This window comes from Neltuma alba, unplaced genomic scaffold, assembly GCF_004799145.2.
Source record: "Neltuma alba isolate B1F8T4 unplaced genomic scaffold, ASM479914v2 tig00010801_pilon, whole genome shotgun sequence".
NCBI classification, from domain to species: Eukaryota; Viridiplantae; Streptophyta; class Magnoliopsida; order Fabales; family Fabaceae; genus Neltuma; species Neltuma alba.
This window is the reverse complement of record NW_021635615.1, coordinates 344,626-357,202: the sequence shown is the minus strand read 5'-3', so window position 1 is coordinate 357,202 and position 12,577 is coordinate 344,626. Positions and strand designations below refer to the sequence as shown.

The 12,577-nt window shown below is 35.4% G+C and overlaps 2 protein-coding genes across 3 annotated transcripts; both read left to right on the top strand.

Annotated features, from left to right (window-relative positions):
• The first annotated feature begins 1,669 nt into the window (after positions 1-1,669).
• LOC114759143 (pentatricopeptide repeat-containing protein At2g27610) lies at positions 1,670-8,785 on the top strand. 2 transcript variants are annotated; one of them, XR_003741883.1, is made up of 3 exons: positions 1,670-2,056; positions 5,008-8,202; positions 8,407-8,785. XR_003741883.1 is itself a non-coding variant. In XM_028948235.1 (2 exons), exon 2 carries the CDS (start codon positions 5,068-5,070, stop codon positions 7,702-7,704), a length of 2,637 nt encoding a protein of 878 aa, XP_028804068.1. In that variant the 5' UTR covers positions 1,670-2,056; positions 5,008-5,067; the 3' UTR covers positions 7,705-8,785. The 2 variants fall into 2 exon arrangements, 1 of the variants encoding a protein (XP_028804068.1); XM_028948235.1 differs by having other exon boundaries at positions 5,008-8,785.
• Positions 8,786-11,245: 2,460 nt separating this feature from the next.
• On the top strand, positions 11,246-12,037 carry LOC114759153 (uncharacterized). Its single transcript, XM_028948247.1, has one exon. It carries the CDS (start codon positions 11,246-11,248, stop codon positions 12,035-12,037), a length of 792 nt encoding a protein of 263 aa, XP_028804080.1.
• The last annotated feature ends 540 nt before the right edge of the window (positions 12,038-12,577 follow it).

The window sequence follows — 12,577 nt, the reverse complement described above, 5'->3', positions numbered from 1 at the left end:
TTTAAAGTTGAAGGTAAGAATGATTTTTATATGCTCATACCCAAACACAATCTATCAACTAAAAATTTTGCAGGAGAGGTATGGAGAGGAAACAAAGATTTAAACCTTGAAATTGCTAGAGATAATTCAGATGAGAGGTCTTTGGACTTCACTAATGGTAGATGCTCTTAGCTTTTTTCTCTTCTTTCTCATGCGAGAGCTTCAAAACGTGTCGAAAATCGCTTCTCCCTCTATCTTTTTAGTGCCTTTTCTGTCTATATTACTAGGGGCAAAAAAGCTCTTTCAGGTTTCACTAAATTGCTATCAAATCTCTTTGGGACTCCTCAGCAAATACAAGATTTTTAGAAACCTTTTTGCAGTATTTTTCTTTTCATGAGACCTTAGTGCAATTTCTTTTTCTTTTATTGTTATTTTTTCCATGTCAGCGTTTTAGTCAAACTAATGGCCAATGTGGTAGCGATTAATTGTGATGATACTTTTTATTTTGAAAGTTTATGGTTACTTTTGCAATTCCAAAAAGATTACAACGGTCGGTGCATATTTTACTGTTGGTATAAGTTTATGAGTATTTTTACATTTGTATTCAAAGTTAATTTATAAAAAAAATATTAAGAGAACTATTTTTTTGCCGTAATTATTAAAGAGTTGTTAAACATTGAACCATGAATTAGCTACCAATATTTAACTAAACAAATGAATATGTTAAGTCATTAAACGCTGAAACATTGAATGAGCTACGATATAACTAAAAATACAACATTGTGATAAACAAACGCATTTGTTCTTTTTTTTTTTTTTCTTTTTGAAGTTCAATCAAAAGGAAAATGTTTACTCATGGCATAACAAATTGGGAAAATGACAAAAAAATGTGTTAAATGTTTTCTATAATTTTGCCTAACAATTTTTTTAGCATATATTTGATTTCTTTAACTTTATACGTAGTTTCAGTTTCGTCCTTAATTTTAAAAAGTATTTTAACCATAAAACTAATAATATTAAATGATAATTTTTTTGTAATAATGATGGTTGTTTTGAAAATTAAATTAATATTTTAAGATTTGAAAGTATTTTATCACATTCAAAATTTTAATATCATCATCTTTATTCATAATTTTAGGGTTAAAAGGTTAAAAATGTATTTTTTAAAGTTAAAGAATTAAATTAAAACCTCATTTAAAATTAAAAGACTAAAAATATGATTTAATTCTTTTCTTTCAGATGCTATTCTTAAGAATTTACATAGTGATTCCTACAAAATTCAATAACCTATTTATCGCTTATTGTTCTTGTCTTTTTTATCTTACTTTAAATAGTGAATTTAATTAAATCTAAATCTAAATAATTTTTAAAAAGTTGTGAAATTTCTTATATTTGACTAATGTAAAGAGATTAATAATTTTACTTGTCGGAAAAAATGTTTAAGGAAAAATCACAAAAAAAAGATTGTGAAATTAGAAAAATTGCATAAATTTTTTTGTTAAAACCCATACTAATATTGTTATGGGTCTTAATTTGTAATTTTTTTATTGTGATTTTCCCAATATTCAAATATATTCTTGTAATGACCCTGGAATTAGAACCGGGGACTTCTAAATTTTTCCTCCTTTCCATCCGTGAGCAGAGGAGCGGGAGGGATTTTTTTTTTCTGGGAGGCTTGTTCGATCCTCCTCCTTCGTCTTGCTTCTTCTTTCTTCGTCAGTGGGCGCGCGGGCACGCGCGAACTCCAATGGGGAGGGCCAGACTTTGTTCTACTCACCCAATCTTCTGTTTTCCTTTGTTCTCCTGTGACCGTGAGGGGTTAAGAATCTAGTGGCTGTGGGTTGTGTTGAAGGCGCGAACTCAAAAAGCTTCTTTCTTTCCTTTTGCCGCGTCTATGCGTTTCCCATTGTGCTGTGAGTATGGAAGCAGATTGGGTCTCTTTTCTCTACCCTATGACCGTGAGAGGCCTGGGTGAGGCTTGAATTCCTTTTCTTGGCTGCGGCTGATCGTTCAAAGAGGAGATGAATTTGGGGTTTTATTTAGTTGACGCATGGAAGGAGAAGATACACTCGAATAGGTATTTTCATAATCTTTCTTATTCGCTTACGCTGTGTTTGGCTCGATGGAGGAAAAGGGGAGGGGAGGAAAGGGAAGGGGGAGGGAGAGGAGGGATTTTTGATGTTTTGGATTGATTGGAGGGGTTTGGATTGATTGGAGGGGAGGGGAGGGAGTAATTTTAATAATACCTTATTTTGTTCTAATAAAAAATTGACTATTTTAGCCTCATAAAATTTAAATGAATTTTCTCACTTTTTTTATTTTGTTAAGATATAACTATATATATAATACAATTCACCAATTTTGATTTATAAGATATAGTCACACACTTTTAGAATATCAAGATAAAAAGTCACGAGTGATAGATTTCAATCAGAGAAAAGACCTTGAAGGTGAAAGAAAATACCAATAACCTCTTGGAATTAGAAGAAGAGAAAAAAAAATTTACAAATGCTCACTAATTTTGGAGACAATTATCTTAATAACCTCTTGTTAGATGCTCAAAAAAACTCTCTTATGTAGAAATGTTTACGACTGATTAGAGGTTAACAAATCAAAAGGGTATATAAGGAATTGAAATATTATCTCTCATCTCCCCTCCAAAAAACCCCACTTTTGGAGGGGAGGCTAGAAGGGAAGGGGAGGGGAGAAGAATCCCTCCCCTCTTTAAAAAACATCTTAACCAAACGAGGGAAGGGGAGGGACTCCCCTCCCTTCCTAAAAAATTACACCAACCAAACAAGGGGAGGAGAGCAACTCTCCTTCCCTCCCCTCCAAAAATTCCGTACCAAACATAGCGTTAATGTTGTTAGAGGAATGAATTGGATTTTGGGTTCTGAATTATTTGGATTCTGAAATAGATTTTGTGAAGAAATTGAAATTAGGAAACATTGTGAAATCATTTGGATACTTGAATTTTTATGGTTGGTAGTTGATGAATTATGGTGCCGCTTTATGCCTTAAAAATGCAAATGCACACACAAGGTGTTTGGGAAAATGTGTAGAAGAGGAAACTAGTTCGGTTAAGATTGTTCAATGCTATGTTGAAACTTAAGTGGAATTGTGAAGCATGTATAAAGAGAGGGGATGGTATCTTTTCTTTTAGGCATTGATAATGAAAGAATTCGGCAGCAAGGGTGAATAAAGAATACACCACGCCAGTACATTACTTAAACATTTATTCTTATTAAGTGTGTGCTATGGTTATTTATAGAAGTTGGATTTGTTTAAATAATTTATGTAGTGTGTTGTTCTATGTATTACTTTTTAATACCTGTGAGCTGTTTATGAGAGCAAAAGGTTGATTTAAGCTGATAAATGTTTGGGTACCATACAGTCTTGATTTTCATAAGTATTCGTATAGGTGATATGCAATGTTAATGAGTTCCTATTGTGTCGATTGAAGTTCCTGAAGGACAAATAGAGCTACGGTACAGTTAATAACTGATCATTTCAATTGAATTCCAAATTTGATTTCTTTCATTAATATATGATACATTTAATGCATTTGTGAGGAAGTTGGAAATTTGATTTTGGAACGTTTTATAAAATTTATTTATATACTTCTCTAGTTTTAAATATAAGACCCTTTTTGTACTGTAAATTACATTACAAAATGCTTCTTATATTTAGGATCGGAGGAGTATTATATAGGAGACAAATTTTCATCAATTAACATAAAAAAAAAGAAAAGATTTCTGATAAGATTATGAACTTATTTTTTTAATCAGGGCAACTAGACACAGAACATTTGATTGGTTACTTACCCTTGTGGATTGTGCATCCACACTTGATATTCATAGCCTCTGTGCTGCGCTTGATATTCTTATCACTGAAAAGTTTTTGATTGAATTTTTATTTAAGTCGAACTGATGATTTTTTTTTTAGTTTTAGTTTTTGTTAAATTCAAGCATGATTATATCAAGTTTGGATTTTTATGCATATATTAATGATAACATTTATCTCTTTTATATTTTAAAATCTTTGTCAACAAAAATGCATTCACTCATATTTACCTCAAGTATTTTATAGATTTGAATTGTTGAGGTATGACTCTCATCTTGAGATAACCAATTATGATCAATATTTATTTAATTGCTCTTAAATTATTTTAATAATAAGCTGTGTGACGAAACTTCATTTACTTACCAAGTTACTTGTATTTCGGATGGCAAAAATCAACGTACCTACTGGATAATCAGAATAATTGCTATGGTCAAGTTGATTTTATGATGACTTGTTATTTAGTTGTAAATAAAAGTTGCTCTACTAAAGTTTAAGACATAATGTTCGCTTCCTTATTATATTAAGAGAAAAGTGTCTCGTATTATGAAAGAATAAATGGTTGGTGGTTACAAATATGTTTGGGAAGTTCACTGTGTAAAGAGATCTATGCTGAATATTTATACAAAAGTTCATGGATGAATTTATAATATCAATTGATATTATATTAGTGAAGTAGATTTTGTCCATTATAAATAGAAAACAGCAAATTAAAAGGGCTTACAAGGGGAGGTCACCTTATGCTTCGTGCCGGTCATGCATTAGTGTAGATGGTGTGACAATTCTTGCCCCTAACATAAAATGACTTTAATGGGGTTCTCACCCATTGAATCTTAGATTTGGTGCTGGTAGCTTTAGTCAATGGGGCGAGTAGATTTTGCAATCTACTGATGTAAGAGTTTTTCTTTTTCTTTTTTTTTTTTTGGGGGGGGGGCAAATGAGAGGTCCTGGGTCAATATTATTTCAGACCATTTATGCCTTCTCTCTAAAATTTTAAAAAAATGTATCATAAGACTTTATGTCATAAAAAATTAACATCAAGCAATGTTCATAGAAATTCTTTGGATTTTGTCTGCAACTGCAATTTTTAGACTTTTTTTTTTTTTTAAAATCGTGATTTACAAGAAATTTTACAAATTGCCTTCCACTATTTAATGGATGATGACGTTGTTTCTTGTAATGGAACAGGCTCCTTCAGAAGCTTTTTATTTTTGGCCAAACTCAATCAAAGGCTTCAAAATCAGTAACATGACAGTGTATCCCTCTCTGAGGCTACTCACAAACACTTTGATAAACCCAACACTTAGAACTGGAAGAAACCATATTCAATACCATACTAGGCTTTTATTTCAATCGTATGCGACTACTGTCAATCCCCAGTTCTCGTGGAGTGTGGAGCACGATTCTTCGCAGAATGTACAACAACTGTTCGATCAAATACCTCTTAGAGGCCTTAAAGAATATAACCAATTGCTCTTCTATTACTCTCGCAATGAGCAGGCCAGGGAAACTCTCCATTTGTTTGTATGTCTTTGTCGTTCTGGTTTACCCATTGAAGGGCCCATCTTGTCTAATGTTTTGAAAGTTTGTGCATGTTCTTTTGATGGCCTAGTGGGCAGGCAAGTGCATTGTCAATGTATAAAGTCTGGATTTTTGCAGGATGTTAGTGTAGGAACTGCTCTTGTTGATATGTATATGAAAAATGCATGTGTAAGAGATGGGAGGAGGGTGTTTGACGAGATGGAGGAGAGAAATGTGGTATCATGGACTTCATTGCTTTCAGGTTATTCATGGAATGGATATAATGATGATGCATTGGAACTATTCTGTATGATGAGAGTTGAGGGATATATGCCTAACCATTATACTATTTCTACCATTATTGGAGCTTTGGCTAACCACAAGGCAGTGGATGCTGGAATTCAAGTCCATGCCATGGTTGTAAAGCATGGTTTTGAGACTATAACACCTGTATGCAATTCTCTAGTCAATTTGTATTCAAAGTCAGGCATGTTAAGAGATGCTGGAGCTATTTTTAATAGTATGGAGAGCAAGGATTCTGTTTCTTGGAATAGTATGATTTCAGGACAAGTGGCAAATGGACATGATTTGCAAGCTTTGGAAATTTTCTATCACATGCAATTTGCAGGGGTTGTGCCTACGCAAATGACATTTGTTAGCATTATTAAGTCATGTACCAATCTTAAAGATTTGGATTTCATAAGACTACTACATTGTAGGACTTTGAAGAGTGGGTATTCAAATGACCAAGGTATCCTAACTGCACTGATGAATGCATACTTCAAATGCAGGGAAATGGATTATGCTCATGATCTTTTGTCCCTGATGAGTGGGGGTCAGAATGTGGTGTTGTGGACTGCTATGATCAATGGGTACTTGCAGAATGGTAACACTAAGAATGCTGTGAATTTGTTTTCCCAAATGAGGCGGGAGGGTGTCAAACCAAATCATTTCACATACTCTACCATCCTTAAAGTACAAAATGCTGTTTCCATTTTCCAAATACATGCAGAGGTTATCAAAGCTAACTATGAGAAATCATCTTCAGTCGGAACTGCACTTTTAGATGCTTATGTTAAGAGAGGAAATATTTACGATGCTCTTAAAGTTTTTGAGGTTATTGAAGCAAAGGACATAATAGCCTGGTCAGCAATGATAGCGGGATATGCACAAACAGGTGAAACTGAAGAAGCTGCTAAAATCTTCCTCCAGCTGTCAAGGGAGGGGATTAAACCAAATGAGTTTACTTTTTCTAGCATCATCAATGCTTGTGCTTCTTCAATGGCATCAGTTGAACAGGGGAAGCAATTCCATGCTTGTGCCATTAAAATGAGGCTGAATAATGCTTTGTGTGTAAGTAGTGCCCTTGTTACTATGTATTCAAAGAGAGGCAATATTGAAAGCGCACATGAAGTTTTCAGGAGGCAGGGGGAGAGGGACCTAGTTTCATGGAACTCAATGATCTCTGGATATGCACAACATGGTCATGCAAACAAAGCTTTAGAGGTATTTGAGAAATTACAAAATCAAAACATGGAAGTGGATGCTATAACATTCATTGGTGTCATTTCTGCCTGTACCCATGCTGGCTTGGTGGATGAAGGTCAACGTTATTTTAATATGATGGTCAAGGATCATCACATTAACCCCACAATGGAGCACTATTCTTGCATGATTGATCTATACAGCCGGGCAGGATTGTTGGGTAAAGCCATGGATATTATAAACGGAATGCCATTTTCCCCTTGCACAACTGTGTGGCGCACTCTCTTAGCAGCTTGCCGAGTACATCGAAACATGGAGCTTGGAAAACTTGCAGCCGAAAAGCTCATGTTACTTCAACCACAACACTCAGCTGCATATGTGCTGCTATCTAATATGTATGCTGCAGCAGGAAAGTGGCAGGAGAGATCCAATGTGAGAAAGCTAATGGACAAGAGAAGAGTGAAAAAGGAAGCTGGGTATAGCTGGATTGAGGTAAAAAATAAGACATACTCATTCTTGGCTGGTGATTCATCACATCCTATGTCAGATCAAATTTACTCAAAGCTTGCTGATTTAAATGTCCGATTGAAGGATGCAGGTTATCAACCTGATACAAATTATGTGTTTCATGATGTTGAGGATGAACACAAAGAAGCCATTCTTTCTCAACATAGTGAAAGGTTGGCCATTGCTTTTGGGTTAATAGCTACGGTTCCAGAAGTTCCCATTCAAATTGTGAAAAATCTGAGAGTCTGTGGAGATTGTCATAATTTTATTAAGTTAATATCACTCGTTGAACAAAGATACATTGTTGTTAGGGATTCAAACCGGTTTCACCACTTCAAAGGTGGTTCATGTTCATGTGGAGACTATTGGTAATGTTTATGTTTTGAAGATCTTTTAAGGAAAAGATCTTTGTTTCTCAAAGGACATGTAAAACCTCTTCAGACTGCAGAATTCTTATGGGAACCTCAATGCAAAGACGATAAGAAATGAGATCCTTAGGATATCATGATAAGATCAAGGCTATTGATGCATTTCTTTTTCCTGTGGATTATGGCAGAGAATGATCCATTTTTGTTACCCACTCAGAGAGAGGGCATTATGATACTTCTTCGACTTGAGAAAGATGATGTGCAAGTAGAAACCCAAAGAAATATATGATTTTATATATAGTCAATCAATATATCTGTAAGAGTTGTCACTATTCGTAAGTTGTGAACAGTATGTCTTGAATTTTTTGCAAGTGCTTGACGTCTTGACAAAAGGTTGGTAGCTTTATAAAATTTGTTAGCTGCTTATGAGAAGTCTAGAAATCATAGTCAATTTCACCTCTGATGCTGGTTCAAGGAATGTGATGACTGATGCTTATATTAGGTATATGCCGAAAGTTTTTTCATTATGCTTCCTTCCCTCTCTTGTTCCAATAACTTGTTCACAATGCTGCCTTGTTTGGTTTAAAATTCAGAAATTTGGTAACTTTGTCGCCATATTTGCATGCTCCTTTTATGCTGTTAGATTCATGATTAGGGCTATGCTTATTTTGCTCCTTTATTTTGAGGTTTTGGAATGTACCAGGAGATGTGCGTGCATTGAATAGAAGACATCTCATAAGGAAACATTTGAGGACATAAAGTTAACTCCTACTTTTGCTGACCCGTTGATGTGTTTAATCCAAGAGGATACTGTCCTATAGGTTGGAAGGACAAAATGAGTCATGCATCTCATATTGACAGTTGTTGCTGAGTACCAATTCATACTGATGTTCTATGAAATCTGAACGAAGTTGAAGGAAGACTAGAGTTCAACTATAAACTATATTGTCATTTGTTGATAGAACAAAATGGTGTTTGACCTAATGAGATAGGATTTGTTGTTGTTATGGCTACTGTTCTTGCTTTTAGAGACAATTTGTATTGGAAAAATCATGGAAAACTAATCTGCAACACAAGTTCCTTAACATGTTTTTTTTTTTTTTTTTGGTTTTTAATAATGAATATCAAGCATGTAAGATTAGTTGGCATGTATTATATATGCGTATTTGTGCAGATCAATGAATTTCCATATATTGAACATCTAATACCAATAAGTGAGAGCAAGAGAAACATTTGAAATCCTCACATCTAATCCCTTTTGGTATGTCTGTCCATTCTGCAGCAATTTTCTGTTACGTTTTGCCATGAATAGAGTGGCAAGAGCAAGGTAAGCATAGTTGAAGAAGATTTAAACTCTAGAATTTTCAATTTCTAAGATATCATCATTCACTTTTGTTGTAATCCAGTTGGAAACTATTATTATTTTGTTAAGGTTAATAAAAAATGCTCTTGGTTGGTTATATTTGATCGCTATTCAGTTGGGAGAATTCTATGCATGAGGTTAGTTGGCTCGTCCTCCTCTCTTTGTAGAGTCTGATTATTTAATTTCATTAGTTTGTTTGAAATTTGATGTTGAAGAAGCTTAAAGAGAGCACTCTTGATTTGATTAAGCTCACAAATTGCTATAGAAGGGCCAAAATTCTCATTGAGACCTATCTCGCTAGAATGGGAATCATGATAAGTGTGGTTGTCATGGAAGTTTTAATATATGTATGTGTACACACACACACACGTAGCATAGTAGTGCTGAGTGTATAGTCAGATAGAGGTTCAAACATCTATTCCTATATCCGGGTTAGATAATTTAGGGCCCACTTTGTGTATTTTGCTGCATTAGAAATGACCCATTCCTAAAGCTTTTCATGTACAGGTAGCTTTAACGGGGAGGAAATTATGAACATAAACAATTTCTCTTCCACTGCCTGGACATTATGCAGAATACTACTAGTTGCGTTCAAACCTTTACTTCTTAATTTGTTGGAATTCAAACAATCAATCACTTGTTTATTTTTTCCTCAATATAATTCAATATGTTATTTTGTCAGAAGCTAACGACAATCATAAAATCGCAGAAAAAGAATATTAGTTGATGATATATGTGTATATGTATGATGCATGTGGCATTAGGGTTAGGAATATTTTGTGCTTTTGACTTTACCTTCAGAACTTTTGAATTGCCAAGTTAGATATTTGAATTGATCCCATCGTGCTTCCAGAAACAATGACGATCCAAGGAGCAACATTTTATGCAGTAGGTGGAAAAAATGGGTCTCCTGCTAAGCAGAACAAGGCAAAAATTTACAGCGATTCCGTTGAAGCTGAGTTTGCTTCTGGAACCTGTAGGTGCTGACCATCCTTATGTGGATTTGATAATGGCAGTTAGAAAAAAGCTCCCAGCGGCCAACCCGGACGTCCACATCATCTACTCCCCGATGTAAAGTCTTGCAAATAGTGGGGCGCGACACATGGCAGCTGCACATGGTGCATACTTTCAAATAGATGACACGTTTTTTTCAGAGCCCCCCCCCCCCGGGGGATTGTATTGACTTGCATCAGTCTGATATGTCTTAAGGCCCTAGCTTGTAATGCACACATTTAGTGTTTAATAATGCTTTAAATAAGATTATCTTTGACAGGAGGATACTTGAGTGTAACAAGAAAATACTTATTTTAGATGATTTTTTGTGCTGTACAAAAAAAAAAAAGCATGTGAGAAAAAATTTATCTTCTAAAATATAATATATATATTTTTTTGAAGTGATCATGAGAGTTTGCGAAACAAGCACTAGCATTGGTTGGCTTGGCCATGCTAATAAGTAGACATTAGTGAAAAATGAATCTTGTGATTGTGTGTCCAGTATGATTTAGACGTCCTACAGTAAATTTATGGGGAAGTGAGGAGAAATATAAATATAATGTGGTGGGTATTAGTTTTGTGGAACCAAGACATTAAATAGTTGGATCATTATATACATTGTTCAGATGTACTATCGTGTTGGTGATGAAGAAAGAAATATAGAAAGATCTAAATGGCGCTCGCTCTCACTGGAAAAAACGCTTAAGCTCCTCCGTCCATTGAGGAAGAAGACCTGCTGGCTAGAAGTTCGAAGAAGATCACGAATGGACCCATTGACAATGACCTACTTTCTCATGGGCATTGGCAGAAGCTAGGATTCAAAGATTTAGAAACCGGGGGGGGGGGGGTCTTCATTTGCAGACAAAACTGAAAGGCATTAACAGAGCCCAGACACAATCTGATGATGAAATAGAAAATGAAGATGCGATTTCAGAAGACACCTTGTCATCGAAATCACAGGGAACAGACCAAGAAAATGATGAACCTCTGTATAAGACAACAGAGGATCCAAAAAGAAACTTCCCAACCTTCACGTTTTCTAACAAAATGAAAAAACGCCTTTACAGGGCATGGAGTAAGGTGGTGATAGTGAAGCTGTTAGGGAGAAGCATCGGCTAGAAGGCTCTGGAATCAAGATTATAGAGCATGTGGGCAAAGAGGGGAATCATCAATCTGATTAACATTGGCCATGGCTTCTTTGTGGTCAAGCTCTCAAACAGAGGATTATTCCAATGCATTAATAGGGGGACTATGGATGATATATGATCACTATTTGACTGTGCAACCTTGGCAACCAAAATTCAGACCTGAGACAGCCACTATAGATAAAGTTGCAGTCTGCGTTAGATTATCTAAAGTTTCTCTTGAGTATTATGATGAGGAAGCACTGATTGTTATTGGTAACCGAATTGGGAAAACATTCAAAGTGGATATGAATACTTCATGTCAGCTTAGAGGTCATTTTGCTAGAATTTGTGTTTTGGTTGAATTAGGAAAGCAATTTATGCAGGGTTTTAACCTTGATGGTGAAGAACATTATCTGGAATATGAAGGCTTGCATTTATTATGTACCAATTGTGGCATTTATGGTCATCGAAATGAAACCTGTCCATTGAAGAAAGCTGCTTCTAATGCTAATGTTACTAATCCAGTGGAGACTGAACAGGGAATAAAGGAAGTAATCAATGCTCAAGACCAATGGAACGTAGTGCAAAAAGTTCACAGACAGAGGAAGACGAAGGAGAAACAGGTGGGGAATTCTAACACTGTGAATAATGAGGAGGATAATCACGATGATAATAATGGGGCTAGAGAAAATGAAAAAGAGATTACAGAGGAGGACAGAGATGTTGTGATGCGACCAGCACACACTGAGAACTCACGCCCCATGAAGTCTCATACAGAAAAAGGGAAGAAAGGCACCATTGCTGCTAAGAATGACAAAAAAAAAAAAAAAAATGGAGAACGAGGTTGCAAATAGAGCACTACAAGTGAAGGTACAACAGCGTCCTGGTACAAAAAGAGTAGAGAAAAGGACACGAGATGATTCGGGTATAGACGTGGGGAATAACAATGATATTTTGATGATTACAATGGGGGAAGGTGAGGATTGTCAACAACATGAGGTTTTCAAACATAGGGAAGAGAATATTTTGGCTGCTCAAATGGCGGCACAGGATGGGGGTAACTCCAACACAAAACTGCTCTCCTTACCTATTGACCCAGGAGACAAGGAAAAAGAAAAGTTACTAGCATGTGATTGCAGATTTGGGCCGTGGGATTAAAGCCCATCTATAGAAGGTATAAAATCAAGTGCTCAAAGTGAAGACACAGTTGTTCCTAAGACCCAAATGGGCTCTGAGTTATAATTGGGTATCCATCTTTTTAAATCCATTTTTTTGTGGACAAAATTTTTTCGATTGGAACACAAGAGGTCCTGGGGATAGGGCCTCTTCAGAAAATCATAAAAGTATGTTTCAAGGGCCCAAGCCCATGTTAATTATCTTAACTGAAACACATT